The sequence below is a fragment of the Numida meleagris genome, chromosome 4 (genome assembly GCF_002078875.1).
Source record: "Numida meleagris isolate 19003 breed g44 Domestic line chromosome 4, NumMel1.0, whole genome shotgun sequence".
NCBI lineage: Eukaryota > Metazoa > Chordata > Aves > Galliformes > Numididae > Numida > Numida meleagris.
Window position 1 is genome coordinate 54,702,378 of NC_034412.1, and position 19,123 is coordinate 54,721,500.

The 19,123-nt window shown below is 39.0% G+C and overlaps 1 protein-coding gene across 1 annotated transcript in view; it reads right to left on the reverse strand.

The window, feature by feature from the left end:
• The window catches only part of TNKS (tankyrase), a 110,191-nt gene that overhangs the window by 36,095 nt on the left and 54,973 nt on the right, over positions 1-19,123 (reverse strand). The window contains 1 exon segment of the mRNA XM_021393773.1: positions 1,478-1,572. Within this exon segment, the coding sequence (XP_021249448.1) occupies positions 1,478-1,572 (95 nt within the window).

Here is a 19,123-nt window from a genome sequence, read left to right on the forward strand (position 1 = left end):
CCAATGGGATGAGGTTCAACAAGACCAAGTGCAGGGTCCTGCACTTTGGCTGCAACAACCCCAGGCAACGCTACAGGCTTGGGGCAGAGTGGCTGGAAAGTTGTGTGGAGGAAACAGACCTGGGGGTATTAGCTGATGCTCGGCTGAGCATGAGCCAGCAGTGTGCCCAGGTGGCCAAGAAGGCCAATGGCATCCTGGCTTGTATCAGAAATAGTGTTGCCAGTAGGAGTAGGCAAGTCATTCTCCCTCTGTACTCAGCCCTAGTGAGGCCCCACCTCGAGGACTGTGTCCAGTTTTGGGCCCCTCACTGCAAAAAAGACATTGAGGCCCTGGAGTGTGTTCAGAGGAGGGCAACAAAGCTGGTGAGGGGTCTGGAGCACAGGCCTTATGAGGAGCGGCTGAGGAAGCTGGGATTGTTCAGTCTGGAGAAGAGGAGGCTCAGGGGAGACCTCATCTCTCTCTATAACTACCTGAAGGGAGGTTGTAGTGAGCTGGGGGTCGGCCTCTTCTCTCTAATAACTAGTGACAGGATGAGGGGGAATGGCTTCAAGTTGCGCCAGGGGAGATTTAGGCTGGACATCAGGAAATACTACTTTTCTGAAAGAGTGGTCAGGCTGGAACGGGCTGCCCAGGGAGGTGGTGGAGTCACCGTCCCTGGAGGTGTTCAAGAAACATTTAGATATAGCGTTGAGAGACATGGTTTAGTGGGGTTATTGGTGGTAGGTGGATGGTTGGACTAGGTGATCTTGTAGGTCTTTTCCAACCTAGCTAATTCTATGATTCTATGATTCTAAGCTTTCTCAGTCCTATCTGACCACTGTGAGAATTCACTTCATATTTCAGAATCATACAGCTAACAATGTACAACACGTAGCTCCAGATTTCTGACTGCTGCGCTACTTTTGTTGTAATTTACTTCATTAGAGTTCTTGCTGCAAAAATGGAAGTTCAGCTTCTACTATATTTTGCTTTTTGCTTGCAGTGTTAATCAAGGTAGGTCTCTAAGGACCTGTAGTTCTGAGACCATGAGTACCACTGATGTTATTTGGAAATACAACCATATATACATATGCAACAAGATAACTAGATTATAAAGAAATCTAGATTACAGATAAATTTTTCAAAGCACTTTTTTTTCCCCACCAAGCCCATGCATCTTCTCCCTACTACTTTTGCTAAAATTACAGTACCAGTCCATGATACCACAGCAAAGTCTTTGCAAGGATGCAAGGAAAAAGGACTGAAAAAAATTAAAAGTGTAATAGAAAACTTAAAACAAGGGCAGTCAAAGCTATGCTGTTACTGGGGCATAACAAAAGATTACTCACCATGAAACACATATTTTTAAAGCAAATGTCACATTCTCAGCCAACTATTTGAGATTACGTTGCAACATTAAACAGAGAAATAACTTATTATCTTGGTTAATAGCAAACTATTACTGCAAATGGATTATAAATCAAGTCACTTTACATACCCTTTGTCCTTTGCGTGAACATCTGCACCGTGCTGAAGCAGAAGTTGGACTATTCATACTCTGTTATAGCCTGCTGCTAGGTGTAAAGGAGTGGACTGTAAAAGAAGACAAAACAAGATGAAGAATGGGAGCCACAGATTTCTGTGTTTCACTTCCTACTATTTAAGCACTCTTTGTTTCTCTTGCACATGGGATCAGGCTGATTTAAGCTTCCCTTCTGCCATTGGGCAAGTCAACAAATACATAGCACAAGCATGTTCAGCCTGCTGTCAAACCAAATCCATGTTCCTTAAGGTGGGGAAGAATCTACATCTCTCTTATGGCATTAACAAACTCAGCATGTCAAATTATTTTAAATAGCGGTCCAACCTGTTCTTTGTTGTGTTTTTTTTCAATTTTTTTTAAATTATTGCTAGAATTTAGTTTTATTTCTAAATGTCATAGTTAAGGTTTTTTTAAAGCTTCATGAGCAAATGTATGCAGTTCAAGCTGCATACTCACAGATTACAAAACTGCTTGTACGTAGTCTTCCTGCAGTAAGTGCATAAGAATCAGACTGCAGAACAAAATTATCCCATTGCAGGAGCGTTTATATTCAGCTCTGCACCAAACAAGTTGCAGCACCTTGCTAGTGTACTATGCTAAGACACAGAGCAAACCGCATGCAATTTGCAGTTTCCTGCAGAATGTACATCTTCAGTATTAATGCATCTTACAGCATTGTAACAGAGTAACAGTAACATTTTTCTCCATATCTTATTACTAATAATTGAAAATGAAAGCTTTTTAAGTTGACAGTAATGATTTCCAACATTCTATTATTTTAAGTTTTCATTATGAAACAAGTTTTGTGTGCTGACTCAAGGAACAAATTACTTGCATGACCAGCTGATGCTTTTTGCTCCTTCCTAAGGCTGAGAAGCAGACTAGTTTAAAGGGATTTTTCTTACTATTTGTTTTGCAGTATACAATAATACAAAGCACTCCTATTCCATTAAAACACAAAGACATATATCTGACAATACTTAGCCAAGTACAGATTTACTGTAGACACTAAAACATCATTAAACAGTATTACAGGTGAGATATCATATTCTCACTGTTATACAGATTTAAAAAAAAAAATCCAGACAAATGGTCTCATCTGTGGGAAGCAGCAGCAAGAGCTATATATTCATAAATGGAAGTGATTTCCAGGAATTAATACGCATTTAATATGACCATACTTTGGTGTAGTCTGAATGTTTTACCTTCCTACTTTGCTCCAGAAAGAGCACCTAATTGGACACATACCAAGTGTTCTGTGTGCCAGAGTGATAACACAGCTTTTACTGTCAGTAATGACAGCACAGGATGTCTTTAAGTAACACTTCAAGGTAACTCAGTTTGAGAAAGCAGTTATGCAAGCTTCTATAATAATTACCTTCAGAATTATCTATGCTATTTGCTACAGACACTCAAAATAAGCATCTCTAACACTCCTGACTTGAAGATCCTTAATGTGTCTGCAAAGTACAAAAAGCCACCACCAAAACTAATCAAATCTGTAGCTGTTTGGCTTTTCAAGTTGTTAGGATCTGTTACTCTGTTCCAGAAAGGTTTCTAGTACTGACTTAACAGTCTGGAATGATCTAGAAGGTACTAAATTCTTTCACATCCGCTACCATTATAAAATAGCTGGTTCCTGCATATCATAAACACTAATGAAAATGCAGATAAAAGTTATGCCACTGTTAACGTTAACAAAATATTTCACATACTGTTTATTCCGACAGTTGCCTTGGATGTCACGTGAAGCAAAGCAATGCCATCCCAAATCTTCTGTCAACTTGCAACCCCACCTTTCAGGAATGTGAGCTACTTCCTTCTCCCTGAGAAAGGTCTTACGGACACCACAGACCCATGAACAAATCATGTCTTCCCCAACACACCAGGAGTTATTGAGCTGCAGCCAACCACCTGATACTTGGTCTGATCCACGGCAGCTTCAATGAAGTTATGTGCTGTGCTGCCTCTACAAAAAGGAGATAACTGCTGCTTCCTGCACTCTCCTGGAGGTGGGACTGAAATCTGCCAGTCCACAAGCCTCTGTTGATATTCACTTTCATATGCTTCAGGAAGGAGGAAGCAGGAAAGTATCTACCTTAGTGATATTTTAAGGGCATCCTTTCCTTTCCCATGAGAGAGAACATTCATTAATGGGATGGACAGATTTAATAGTTTAAAGTGCTTATCCCGTGCTAAAATCTGCATGCTAATCACAGGAATGAAGTATCTAAAACAATGTCATGCTACATGAACTAGTCAACATGCAGGGATTATTAGTCTTCCCCACCTCCCATCCCAAAAGTAAATGATGTTAATAAAGATATTGCTGTTTGAAGCCAATGCAGTGTTTCCATAGTGCTAGAAAAGTAGAATCATAGAATCGTTTGGTTGGAAGGGACCTTTAAACATCATCTGGTCCAACTCCCCTGCAATGAACAGAGATGCCTACAGCTATATCAGAGTTCTCAGAGCTCCGTCCAGCCTGACCTTGAGTGTCTGCAGGAATGGGGCATCCATCACCTCTCTGGGCAACCTGTGCCAGTGCCTCACCACTCTTATTGTAAAAACGTTCTTCCATAGATCCAATCTTAATCTCTTCTCTTTTAGTTTGAAACCAATTCCCCTTGTCCTATCACAACAGATCCTGCTAGAGTCTGTCTCCTTCTTTTTTACAGCCTCTCTTCTCAGGTCTCCCAAAGCCTTCTTTTCCCCAGGCTGAAGAGCCCCAGCTCTTTCCACCTGCCCTCATAGGGGAAGTGTTCCACCCATGAGATCATTTTTGTGGCCCTCCTCTGGACAAGCTCCAACAGGTCCATGTCTCTTCTGTACTGAGGACTCCAAATCTGGATGCAGTACTCCAGGTGAGGTCTCACCAGCAAAGAGCACAGGGGGAGGATCACCTCCCTTGCCTTGCTTGGCCACTTTTTTTTTTTGAAGCAGCCCAGTATGCAATTGGCTTTCCAGGCTGCAAGGGCACATTGCTGGCTAGTAGAAACTAGTTATCACAAGCAACAGTGCTGTATACTTACTGCACCTGCCAGCTATATCAACATAATCATTTAATACTAAAAGGTGTCAATTAACCCTTCCTCTCACTTCTTGCAATACCTGGCAAGAGACTTACTAATAAGAATCCCCAGAGGGCATTTACCTTTTAAGAATCACATTCACAATTACCAAGCCAATCACATTCTCTTACATTCTAGTGTAATTAAAAAGAGTACAACTACACTTTTATTAAGTAAAGTAGACTCTCATGTAATACGCTCACATTACTTTAAAGTTTTATGGCATCCGTAATAGAGTCAAAACAGGTACTGTGCATTTCAAGTAAGATCCCTGTACACAAGATAGCAATCACTGTCAGCTTGCATTCCTGCAATTTATACTCAAGCAATTTTTTGCCTGCAGTCTTTTTGAAAATGTATTGCCTGGGAATATGAGAAAAGCAATTTTAGATTTAAACAGTGTATGTACAACAGCCTGATATTATTCCCATTGAGCCTTACATGCTTTTCACACTGCTTTCTTACTAACAGCTGGTTTGATGAGCTGCTCTAAGTCAGCTGCCTTTTGTCATACTGTTCCCTGCCCACCTGCATCAAATCAAAGGAGGCACCAACGAATCACCACATCTGCAGGCCACTGAGCTACTACCTCCACGAAACTCAGAAAACCAGTTTTGACAAACAGTCCACAAGCAACATGGCAATGCTGGCTCCAAGCACCGCTAGTTTCCCTGCTTATCTTACTAAAGAGTTTTCAGTAGCTTTCAGATGCTAATGTGCCCCCTCAGCCTCAGAACAAAGCTGTATTTTCAGGTTCAGAGAAATTTTGGATAGCCCACTTTATGAGTGACATTAAACTGAAGGACCTTATGAAATGATGTTGCATCATGCATGATCAGTAACAGCTACATAACTGTTCTAAGAGCTAGTCATGCTTGTTCTTGCCTGCTCTTGCTCTCTGCCAGCAGAATCTCTGTATTACACTATCCAATAACAATCTTAATTAGTGTGATCCCCTCATTCACAAGTTGTTATCCCAAAGGCTATAAAAATCAACAAACAAGAATCTTCTTACCGCATACTTGTTTTGCCTTACATCTAATTTACAATAAGATTCAGTGATTTAAAATCACCATCACTTGAATTTCATCTTCTATGAGAAAGGTTTTTTTTTTTTTTTTTTACAAGGTAGAGGCAACACAGTATATCAGAAGTCCCCAAGGCCAGTTCTGGCCCTGAAGTATTACGGCTACACTCGTGTTCAGGAGGTCTCCAAACACATGTGCGCTAGTAAGCCTGGTTCTTAAACAGAAAAATAAGTATGACTTTGCAGAAGATGTCTAAGGACACTTGTTTGTTTTGAGCTCTTCTGTAATACCCTGCTAACAAAAGATGTAAAGAAAAAAAAGTAAAGAGAGAAGGAGAGATTAAAATAATCTTTGACATACACTTTACTTTATATGCCTTTCTTACCTTGTTTATAATCTATCCTGAAGTTTGGTAACTTGGAAAACGCAGGCATGGAGCAAATTCCCATCTAACTTCTGCCAAACAAAACCTTTATTCAAATCAGACCACATGGCCTATGCAGAACAGCAGCAATAATGTCTTAAGCTTCTGTAGTTGGCCTTAGAAGTTCCCTCAAAACAGTGCTTCGCCTGCTCTGAATTGAGAGCAGTAGAAAGGTTTCTAATCACAGGACGTATCTTTGCTTCACAGTTTGCATAAAAGTGACTACAGTGAAAGATGTCCTGACTCCTGGCAAAATTACTATCTGACTCAGGCAAGCTAAGGAGAAACCTTTGAGGCAAGCAAACAACTCTTGGCACTAAGTTAGAATTTATGATACATTCTTTCCAATCAAAACAGCCTGCATCTCCTTGATGCTGCTGTCTTATAGATTTCTCAGAAATGAACTGCATCAGTCACGAATGTGCATCAAGAACACATTCCAGATACATAGCTCCTGTTGCTATTTTATCATTCTGATTAATGGGATGAGAAAACAAGTTGCAACAACACTGCAATCTAGAAGAGACATTCCTGAACTTTTCCACAATACAAATGATCAGAGTTTTCCTTTGCTGCTTAGATATCCCCTTGGCACAGCATGTCTTCCATTTTAATTTTACCAGCGGGCCCACCTTGCACCTTCATTTTTAGGCTTCATTTTAGGCTTATAAAACTTTCTTGGAAAAATGGCTCATTTTCATTTGTTTGCGTGGTACTAAGACTGCACTTAACACATACAAGAAAAAGCTCTTCTAGAAATATATACTTCAAATAACTCAGAATAATTATTTAATATTCATACTATAATGCTCTTGCACAAGAAATAGTGCAGAAAAAAAAGGGTTCTTAACCTCAGCAAGAGAATGATGCTCTTGATGAGCAGAGAAGGAGCTGTTCTTCTGTTCAACAGTCACATGGCTTTTAAATTTCAGCCACCCAAATAGTGCAGCTTCCCTGGTCATGTTCTTTAATTTCATGTCTTCAAGGACAAATACACAGACCTTGTTTTTCAGGGAGCGGTGTATGTCAGCCTCCTGATGAACTAGCTACATGAAGTTTAAACTCTAGAAATAACTAAGCTGGTGCCAAGAAAATGAACTGAGTGGTCACCAGCTCAGAATCTGCAAATCACAGAGTATCTTAATTTAGAATTCATTCTTTCTGACATAACAGGAAATGATCTCTGAAAAAAGTGATCCACTGTTTTGAGCTGACGAAACAAAGAAAGATATCCCCATTGTAAAGAAATTCTCCCTGAAACTGAATACTTTCAGAAATGTATTCAGGTGTTGTACCACCTGGCTTGTGGAACAAAGCATGTATCATGAATGGCATACGTTCCCAAAGCATTTCGAAGTATCAGAATGTGTATGAGATAAGTATTGGCAAGAAAGAGGCAGAAGATTTATGAGCAGAGCTTTTTCAATTACATAGATTCCTGGGGTAGTCGAAAAGAGAAAAGATGACAAGCATCACCTTGCACAGGGGAAAACACAAGAAAGAATAACAATTCCTCTGCCTCTTAGAGGTTAACAGAAGGAGGAATGAGAAATGGCTGCTTTCACTTTTCTGCTCAAAAACTCTACCTGCTAGCACAGAAACAGCACAGCACCAGCACAGAGGAGGCAGTAAGTGGAGGCAAGCAAGATATCCCCAGAACCACAGGAGGGTAAAGGGCAAGGACATATTTTCATAGACAAGAGAAACCACGTCAGCACTGCAGCACTACGCAGCAAAAGAAAGCTTCATCTGCAGAGAGCCTTACTAAATGTCACAAGTGAAGCACAGTCTACCTGCCCAGCAAGTTTCTCCACTGACACTTAACTTTCAAAATTATGGAGAGTATTATCCTTGACAGCAGCATGGCAAATCCTTACTCCAAGTAGATACCTTTGGAAGCTACTCTCTTAACAGTAGCCATACAAAAGAGAAAACTCTAGTTTTTGATTACTTCAGAGAAAAGGAAAAAGTCAGACCTCAAGGATCATAATTGCCTACAAGAAAGGCATCAGGACTAAATGAGAGCCCAGGAGAAAATGAGCCATGAGAAAAAGCAGATAAGGCAAAGAGATAAAAGACACCTCAGCTTTCTGAAGGTTAATTAAGAATCTTAGTTCCCTAACACCTCCATACTAAGTTGCTGCCATTACTTTCAGAGTGAATATTCAAAGATCTGACCTGGAAGCAGGGACCAAAGGGGTAACGGTGAATGTTTGGAAGAGACACTTGAATCTTTGAATGGGTACCACCACTCTGACCTCTGATCCTAGCGCACTGCAAATGGGGCACTTGTGATTCCTGATGCCAGCATAAATTGAGAATTAAAAAGCAAAAGCCCTCAATTCTTGAAACTGTCCTGTATTGCACATATCTGAAACCACTACACATTTACTAGACCAGTTCAACAGATGTGTCAGAAAAGCTAAACAACATTCTTCAAAAACTAGCACGATTCTCAGAAAACTGGTTTCTTCGGAGAATCTGTTCCATTTCCATGTGCAAATGAAGATTTAAATGGGGAACGAAAATGTATTATGAAAAACAAATTTGGGAGCTTCTACGGTGAATCAGCATTTGCAGTTTTTCCAGATTCAGAAGCTCAGAATGTATCTGTGGCAGCAGCCAGTGACAAACACACAGCAAAACATGGAGAGAGGACTTTGAAATGGATTAGCAGAGAAGCATACACTTCTGTGGCAGATGCTGGCAGCTGAGGAAGCAGCGGCTTGCTGAGCTACAGAAGCCGATGAACCAACAACTCTATTACTCTCTTCTGAAGGAGATGATAATGTTATTACCACTGATAATAATGAAAACAGTGTTTTTAACACTGAAAGGACATGTATACTCTGAGAAATAAGGCAGAACTCTCTATGGGAATTACTTGCAGAATCACTGCATCTAGGAAGGCCATTTTTGTTGCTTCATCATTTGGAATCTGTTAGAAATGTTAAGTCAAAAATGGATAAGTCTGAGGTGACATGCTGGCTCTTGCCAAGGCAGAGGCTAAAAGAAACTGCCCCTGCAATGTCATTTACTCAAGTCATCAGAGCATATTCAAACATCTAGTACTTGAAGGAGCAGCTAGAGAACAAATACCTGGTCTGGTGGACCAGACACACAGGCATGAAGGATTCTCACTTCAACAGCTGGAGCTGTTATTTGTTATAAGTAATCACACATTGGAAGCTGTGATTTAAGTTTAGTGCACAGAGGAGAACAACTGATACTATTGCTGGTCTGAGCTACTGGGCAAGGATGGCCAAGTTCCTGCTTTTTTTGAAAGCATCTTAGTGCCAGCTAGTACAGCCCACAACCTTAGCCTTCTGCCTGTAAAACTGCAACTGCAAGAGCTTACCACTCCAGGACAGTATAATGGGACAACTTTCTTCCCTGTTTCAGAACAAATACAAACATTTTTACCTGCCCTGTCAACCAGTCAGAAGCTATATAATCTTGTTCTTTAGCTACTTGTTCACACTGCTCTTCTCTTTTTCTGAAGGAACACCCTGAATGCAGAACAACTGTTAATGAGAGCATCTTCTTCAAGCAGCCATACCACATGACTCTGGAAAGCTGTATGCAGCATTTACAAAATGTGAAAGGGTTGCACACTGGAACATCACAGAACCAATACTCCACATTTTTTTTGCTGTTTCAATCTCTTCTTTGTCTGCTTGCTATCAAAATCTTTCTACTGCAATCAACCATTTATTTCATTTTCTTTTGACATATCACTGCTTTTACCACTTCTCCCACTCTGACTTTATGTATTTACTTTGCTTCTCTATCCTCCAACTATAAACATTTCAGCCTTAACTGCAGAAATAGGAAAGGAAAAATATCTCTAAAAATACGTTGCCTTGACGGGACATTCTGCCAACAGGACATTCAAGACAGCACTTTTTATTCATTTTATTGAATGTGGGGTAAGAATGAACTCTGTTAAGAACAATATTAGCAAATTAATTGCATTCCAGCTCCATTTCTAAGAGTGAAAAAAATTATATTTCATATTTTAGATCAAATTAAAACAAGAAGTCTAAAATAATTCACAAAATTAGATACAAAAAAGTTCTTTTCTCATTACTGCGATAATTAACAAGTTTTAGAGTTTAATGCATTTATAATCCAGTCAAGTAGACTTCACTGTTCCCTAACAGTGTGTTCAACTGTGTTGAACTAATACAGCCTTGCAAAATAGAGAATCTGTCTTGCACTTCATTTTAATACGCTTTGAAATTAAAAAGTTATGGTTATTAGAAAAAGAATATTCTAAAGAATTCCATCTGTAAGAACTGAGTACCATTTATAAGCAGAAGTGTATTATATTACTTAGAAAGACTAATCAAATAACCTCATTTTCCTGTCCATCACTGACATTCAGCACTAAGTACAATGCCATATTTTGGCACTCTCCTCACCTTTTACAGTTCATCTCCTCCCTGTTCCGTCAACTTATTTTACAGTTTTAGAAATGGTTCTGTAAATACAATTCTCCTTGCACGTAAGTATTTGCAGTTCTTTTCATTTAGCGTTAAACTGATTACTAAATTTTCCATCTAAACTATGAAGTCAGTGATGGGGTTATGTTAGCAACTGATAACTGATGTGCTGAGAAAAAACAGAGAAGCAGCGAAGGCGTAAAACAGAAGAGGTTTGGGAAAGACTAATAAAGTAATTAAGCATGGCCACGCAAATCTCAGAAAGGAGAGCTATGTAATAATTAGGAAGTTTGGCAAAAAATAAGCTAAAAAGGGTAGCTACGATAATTTTATTTCTTTATTACAGACGGTGTGAAGACTAACAGAGACAATGATACAAACAGTGCTAATGCACCTTCTAATAGGAAATGCTTCATGAAGAAGTCAGTGTGATTAAACAGCAAACTGAAAGAGATTACTAGACTTAAGAAGGAATTATTCAAAAATCTGAATTTACAGGCTAAAGGAAAAATCACAAGAATCACAAAATCTTGAGGACTGAAATACAATTAGGCAGGCAAAAATAGTTCATGCATTGAGAAGCTGAAGGAATTTAAATGAGCAACAAATCCTTCTTCAAATCTACCAGAATCACAAAATCCAGCACACAGCCTGGTGGGACAAGGTGATGCTAGGGTGAGAATTCGGACCACAGAGGCCACAATGAATTTGAGTATCACATTCAAAAGAGAAAAACAGCAAGAAAACAGAATGATTGGCTTCCCAGTAACTCTCAGATGCAATAATTTTGAGAGGGAAGTGACACGGAGGATAGAAATGGCATCTACAGCATTACCTGGAGTCAACCATATGCAGAAATGAAATGCATAGAGTCCACAGACTGAGGCCCTACATTCAACTCAAACATAACCACAGCAAGCTCTTTGAAGGGAAGGACTCAACTCTCGAAATTGTAATAGGAGAAACATCACTACTCAATCTCTGGATGCTCTGTGAATAGACAGCCAAATCTAGACCGCAGCGTTTAATTAATGTGCATAAAATATTAAATGGCTGTGCTCAAATCTGCCCATCTGACTTGTTTTCTCTACACAACACAAACAGCATAAAGCAAGAAGCTGTCCCCTGTGGGAATCTAGTCATCAAGGGGAAACAGATCAGGTACGGAAGGAAAAAAGTATTTCCAATAAACTTAGTGTGCTTTTCAGGATACCTCCAAGACCTAACAAGTGAGATTTCCTGATTTTTAGAGATCAATACAGAGAAAATGACTACAGAGTAAATCTCTTCCCAGTCTTCAGAAGCACATGTTCTCTTCCTAGACACAATGGACTACACTTTGAATATTATCTGAAAACAAGAACAGGTGAAGAGATACTCACTGAAATATATGAAATGTTTAAGAAAAAATTTAAAAGCTCTTAACAGAATCTGAGCAGGTAGAGCAGTTTTACATTGTATGCAGAATATATCACCTAGGGCTATGCAGGGTATTAGGTGACACCAGAGGTAGAAATGAAGCCGAGTCATTTATATATTTACGAATTCAGGGGACAGATAATTATGCTATCCACTTTGCCATCCTTGACTGATGAAATAAGATGGGATCACACAGTATAAAAAAGTACCACAGCATGTCTCTGTTTCTGACACAGAATCACTAAGGTTGGAAAAGACCACTAAAATCATCAAGCTCAACCATCAGCCCGTCCCCACCATATCCCTCAGTGCCACATCTCCACAGTTTTTGAACACCTCCAGAGATGGTGACTCCACCACTTCCCTGGGAACTACAGAAACAAAATGGTCTTTCAAAAGCAAAACACAGTTGGGAGTATTTTAAAATGCTCTTCTCCTCTTAATGTAAGCATTGCATTGGCACTTCTGCTCGAAGCAGGTCACATAAATTACCATATTTGCTTTTTCACCTTTTGTTATAGTGGCAATTGCATCTTTTTCATAGAACCATACTACCCAAACCCAGCAATAGCCATTAATTCTGGGGGAAGGCTTTGATTTCAAGTGTTTGACAAAAATATGGAGTAGCTGAAGAGTACAAAATTGTCTGCATCTGACATACGATGCTTATTTTTACCACTGAGGCATGTATTCAGTAAGAGAGGAGGAGCTGCTTAGAAGGACTTAGTCCATCTTCTTTCCTCCATCATTCCACTTAATTACAACAAATTCATGGCATAGACTCCAAGGCTGTGAAGCCCTTCATCCACATGCAGGCTGGGAGTGTAGACCCTAACAAATCTATTACCACAGAGTACACAAGGATCACAGATAAACTGAGGCTAGAACAGATTCTTTTGAGACTGACTTGTAGCCCAGCCCCAAGCTGCCCCTTTTTGACTTGCTTTACCTAGGTACTGTGAATGACTTTATATCTGAGATGGGATAAAAGAATATACAGTTCATTGGTATGGAGCCCCTACACCAATACAATTTAAGACAACATACACCTCTTAAATCTCAAAAGTAAGAAAAAAATGCTATAGGGAATTTTAACAATGACACAGATTTTTAGAACAATTAGCTTTCAGAATAGCATTTTTATTTTCAACAGAAACAGATGTGCTTTCCACCCTCCCTCATTCCCCAGAAAATTAGCTTGGAAAAACAGATGTGTCCTGGCTCACATTTATCCCTAGGCAACCACACACTACCTAGCCATGCCTCTGAGATACACACACATGTGCACACAGCTAGGTATATAAAAAGGTGTATAAATATACCTATATAATTTAAAAATATATATGAAGATAAATGTATATATATTTATTATACAGCCCTCCCCTACACATGCACCTTTCACATCCACAAATGTGGTCTACAGTACTTCATCAAAATTAGACTGTAGTTTAATGTAGCAAATAAGGAGATGCAGCAAAGGCTTGTCTGCACAGTTATTCTGGAATACCTGTTTTGGATTGACTATGTGGAGCTGCGGTTTTTTTCATGAAATAAAATATTTTCTAGTTAAATGATTTTTTAAAAGCTATTATTATTCAACTAAGAAAGCACCTGTTCTGAATCAAGCAAATACACACACTGTCAGGATATGTCTGCTTTCAACAAAAATCCTATTCTTTTTGCTCTCTCGTTTCTACGTATGATTCCTTGGCTTGCATCTTCCACACAAGTTTTTTGTTGTTGCAGATAAGCCCTGGGGCACTGGAGACTTTTGATATGTCTACAAACGCGACATAAAATACATATCAGCAGAAAAAACTCATAAAAGCTTAGGGAATAATAAGAGTAAGTAAATTGTGACTCCAAATATTTTATTATACATGACATACATAAATATATATGTATGTGTAGATACACATATATTCATAATTACTCTTGGCTATGACGAAATTGCCTTGTGTCAGGTATCTGCACCTAAGTCTTTCGCTCAAATACGCATCCTTTATAAAAGCGTCGTTTTCACAATATTTAAACAATACTCTTGATATTATATGTGAAATTTCAATAAATTATTCCAGAAGATATTCAACATTCATCTGAATAAAACCTGTACATCATATCTATAGTACAAACAGACCTATAGACTTATATGGTATTAATTTTCATTTTTGCTGCTGTAGCAAAAGAAAAACACACTCAATTGTAAAGGTTTATAGAGTCACCAACACAGTTTGACCACAAATCTTGCAAAAGTGGATTTTAATTCATCTCCCCAGTTCCTTGAGACAAGTTGATTACTAGAATCTCAACCTCTGTCAAAGTTTCTAGGCTTAACAACTGCAAAGAAAAAGCTTGTGAAAACATGGATTGATTGCTCCATACAGATTCAGAAACTGGAAAGCAAGCCAATTTTTTTCTGAACTGCAGAATTTTTCATGAAAATGGTTGAGAACAGTCAGAATATAAAACAGGACTTGGCAAATCCACCTATCTGCAGGAGTCTGGAGACTCCTTGGTAAGAGGAGAGGTAACTTGCCTCATTCTGGTAGAACTTATTTTCTGTTTCTCTGCTTTTGTTTTACAGGCTGATCAAGTTGGCTATGCATACAGAGGAAGAAGTAGAGGAGAGGCAAGAGAAGGAACCTGGTACACCATCCAACAGAAAGGCAGTCTGTATCAGAGACGTCCCACAGCAGGATCATGGGACACGGTGCCACTCCACTCAATTCTCTCCATTAAATGCAACCACACAAGATCTTGTGAGGGGCTAATACCCAGAACTGCATTGCAGACCATCTCAGAGATGGATTACTTATATCTGTGACCCTGCATCCAGGAACCTGAATGATGCACTGCACACAAAAGCTGAGTGATCGTATGGCAGGAACGAAAGAGCTAAAGACATGGTCTCTTATATAACACATGTGAAAGTCAAGTTTTTGATATATCAAAAGGGCTCATGCCAAGGCCTGCTACTGGCATTCCAGATCCAGTGCCGTCTAAAGACACAGGAAAAAAGCACTGGATAGGCACCATAATAAGTCATGAGAGAGTGGTGCTGGGAGTCAGAAGACTACAATGAAATAAAATGAAGTAGGACCACATGCCCTCTAGCAATGACCTTTTATTAAATAAATGCACTTTCTTTTTTTTCATGGGATCACTGCCTCATATACAGGATAGACCTTCAACAGTGAAGGATGGCAGTGTGTTGTTCACAGGGTCCTTACCACTCATTGCAGAAATTTCTAAGTTTCTGGTTTCAAAGAGGTGGGGCAGGAAGCAAAGCTGTAGGAAGGAAAAATATGTAGCTGTGGAGGAATGACTTTCTGCGCTGCGTTCTGGTAATCTATGTCGTGCCAGACAAATTATGTGAGACAGGCTGTTCACAGGTAGCACACCATGGTCGTCTCTTTTTCCCCCCACGTGGTTCATACAAAACGTAAACACAAAGTGTAGGAAAAACACACCTCCAAATTGCAGACATGTTTGTAAAACAACCAAGATTTAGTGACTGACATCAGAGTATGTCAGTGCCAGCATGATTTGAGCATGTGGAGTGGAGAACAGGAGCTGGATATCATATTCCAGCAAAAATCCAATAAAAAAAAAAAGATCATTCCACTGCTAATAGCTACCATGTCAGCTGGATGTAGCTCACTTTGGAAAGCTGTCAAGAAACGACGTGGGAAGTCTGCCTTGTAGAGAACATTTTTAATCTGAATTACTAAAACCAGCGTGTCTTTACTAGTTCAGACTGTTCTATATTAAAAAAAAAAAGAAAAACAGATGCAACATCAATTTCTTCCTGAGATACCTTTCAAGCTTCCATAACAGCTTCCCAAAGGAAATGAGCAGGCTGAGAGATAGCTGTAATTCACCCTGCAACCCTGATGGATTTTATTTTAAGTCTCTCTTTTGACACTAAGTACCTGCTTAGGTAAGCTGTGACAGTTGTAACATGGGAAATATAGCTCTCATGGCAAAAAAAATATATAGTTTTAGCTTCCAGTAGAACACAGGATCCTGTTGTTTTAGAATAGTAAATAGTCAACATTCTTGGAAAATTCCCACAATTGGGTCCTGAAAAGACACTTGCAGACAAAAAAAATATTTGAGGAACAGCAACAGAGACTTTAAAGCAAATCTCCAAAGCCTATGTACCTTATGTAGTAGACACTTAAATACGTGGCTTGACTTTTAACACTGTGAAAGTTCAGTACCATCCATTAACTTCAATATTGCAGCCTGTCTTCTAGAGGCTATTATATCTACACATTATATAAACAGTTTGGCAGAGCTCAGAAGCTAGACACAGTGAAATTTCAGACCCACCAGGAGTATGCATGTACCCATGAGAATTCTGTCTAAATAAGTTCCACTTTGATTCACCAAATACTTTGCAAAGCACTCTAAATGGAAGCGACTTAAAATGGAAGTTATATGTTAAACATTAACACCATATCCTCACATTTCTGTTATTTTTCAAGTCTTCTCCGGAAAAAAAAAAAATCAAACCAAAACTAAATGGTATTGAAATGACTATTTTAGCTCAAGTCTAGCTTTTTAAAAAACAAATTGGACTGTTTGGGAAAAAACCACCACAAACAACAAAACAAAACCAGTTCTTTTGACACCTTACCTTTGCCTAATACTTTAATTTACATATGCTGCATTGTATAGCTCAGTACTTGTGCAGTATTGTTTGTGCCCTTGTTCAACAGACACACAGGCCAATATTTAGTCAAAATCACCGCTTACCTAGCTTGATTAAGTAGTTGTTTCTTTGGGATATTACTATTGATTTTTCTTCGTCGTCAAAACAAAACTCCATAAATTACACAAATCTTTGGCATGCAGTAACACTTTAGATAGTATATAAAAATTGTTTTTTTCACTTGTTTGTTTTTCCCTCTAGAAAATAATTGCAAGACTAGCAACAGAGAGTGAATCTTCAGACAACAGTTCAAGAGCATCAGTAACGTGAACATCTCCACTGCACCCTACTAATCTCACCTTACTCTTAGCAGAGAAGAAATGCTGGTTTCCACTCCTCTTTCAGTCTTGACCTCTATGCTAAGCAAACAGATGGAGTGATGGTTACCAGCACCATCTGTACCTGTTCTAGCAGCACGTCGACTAGCAATCAGACTCTAGCAATCAATACCTTTCCAAAAGCCTGCAAGAAGCACACAGCATGCAGAAAGTCTTTGTTACTTCCAACCCAAGCTGGTTTCAGACCAAGAAGCTACTGTCTTGATGCTTTGCCCTTCTTATCTGGCTGTGATGCACACATTCCCAGCAGATTGGTGTGTAGGAAACTCAGGAACTCCAACTATCAGTACACATGGATCATTTAAAGATTCCACAGAAGAGATCTCCAGAAAAGAAAAACAAACTGCACACATCAGTAAACAAAGCAGCACTGTGGCCAACCATATACCGATTGTTCTGCTATTTTGTCGGCAGTTCTAGTGCAATGGTTGTTAGACGACACTTTCTGGAAATTCATACCCTTGAGTATGAAAAATCAATACTGTGACTCACCTTAATTTCCTCACCTACAAAACTAAATTGTTCCCTTTGAAAAACAGTGCTGGATGTTTCCGAAGTGCGCAAAGCAGATTAACACACAAAGCAGAGAAATGAAGGAGTTTCTATAGATATCTATGTTGCAGAGTTGGCCCTCACACCCTGCTGAGTCTGTTGCCTTATACTATGCTAAGTTTGAGGCTCTCAAAGGATTGGAATCCATCAAGGAACGAAAAACCTGTCTTCTGAAATGGAGAAATTTGCAGCTAGGGGAAATCACCATAGGTCCACCGGAGGCAGCTACCCCAGCAAAGACTTGGATTTACAAGAAAGCTGCACTGTAGACCTGAGTAATTCCCTTCACTTGCAGTAGAACTTTGGGAGATTAGACACCCAAGTGATCCTGCACTACTACAGGACACGAAAGCCATGTCTTAAAATACTTAACAGTTATATAGCACACTTGCTGTGGAGAATTCCTCCACCTTAAACAGTCTGCGCATCTATGATGAAAACTGGTAGACATCATTTTAAGAGCTTATTAATATGGATGGTAAGCCATCTTAATTCTCAAGGAGTTTTAATAACCAATACATTTGCTAACAACCAAACACACAAATTATTGAAGTGTCTGAATTGAATAATCTTAACTGCAGTAGGCTTGCTGAGTTTTGAGCATACATTTTCAAACTAATTCAGAGGACGCAGTAATACATGAATTTCTACTAAATTAATAAGAATGTTTTTTTTTTTCATTTTGAGTGAACTATTCCAGAAGACATACCTGCAGGGTCTGATACCTCCCCTTACTGAGAGAAATCACAGCTCTGCCTTTGGCCTTAAATCAATAGTTATGGTGACTCAATTACTCAGTAATGCAGTGCTGCATATCACAGCACTTAATTATTATAGTGCAGTGCACTATTCATATCCAAATGCAGTCCTATTTGTAAAGAAAAGTCTTTAAAGAAACAAAAAAGAGAAGCCAAGAACTATGGGCAATATGTTTAATCTTAAAATATACGGAGTATTCCATCCATTCCAATACAGATAAACTAAATAAAGCCCCTCTTTGACTGCTCCTAGATCACAAAGTTAACCAATTTAAAAACCTAAAAGATTTAAAACTTTGGTCAGTCATAAATGTAAACAATCTAAAAGCAGACTGGGTTTTCTTCTACATACTAGGTATTACAGGAAACACAATTGAGAAAACAGTTTAAAATTTATATTAAAAAAATTGAGCTATTTTCACAAATATATCCTTACAATCAGCAATGTCTTTTAATGAAAAGGCAGTGTAAACTGGTGCATCTCCACTGATTTCAGTGGAACCATGCAGTTCCACAAATGTGCTAAAATGGGCAGAGGTCTACACTATGCACCAACACACTATACAGGAAAAAACACTCCCATGCTTTCCTCTCCAAGGGTGAGATGTATTGTTACATCAGAGATCTGATTAATAGGTGCAGAACAGGAACGTTCTGGTACACTTAAAAATAAATAAATAAAAACCTCAATGTCTGAAAATCCAACAGTCTAGACAGACCAGCATCTTGATGTCTCAAACATCATAAATCGTACTATCTACTTCTCACTCTATGTGTTCTTCCCTCCTCCAGTTTCAGTCTAATCCTTAATTTAACTCGTTCAAACATCCCTGACAGAGAAAGTCAAAA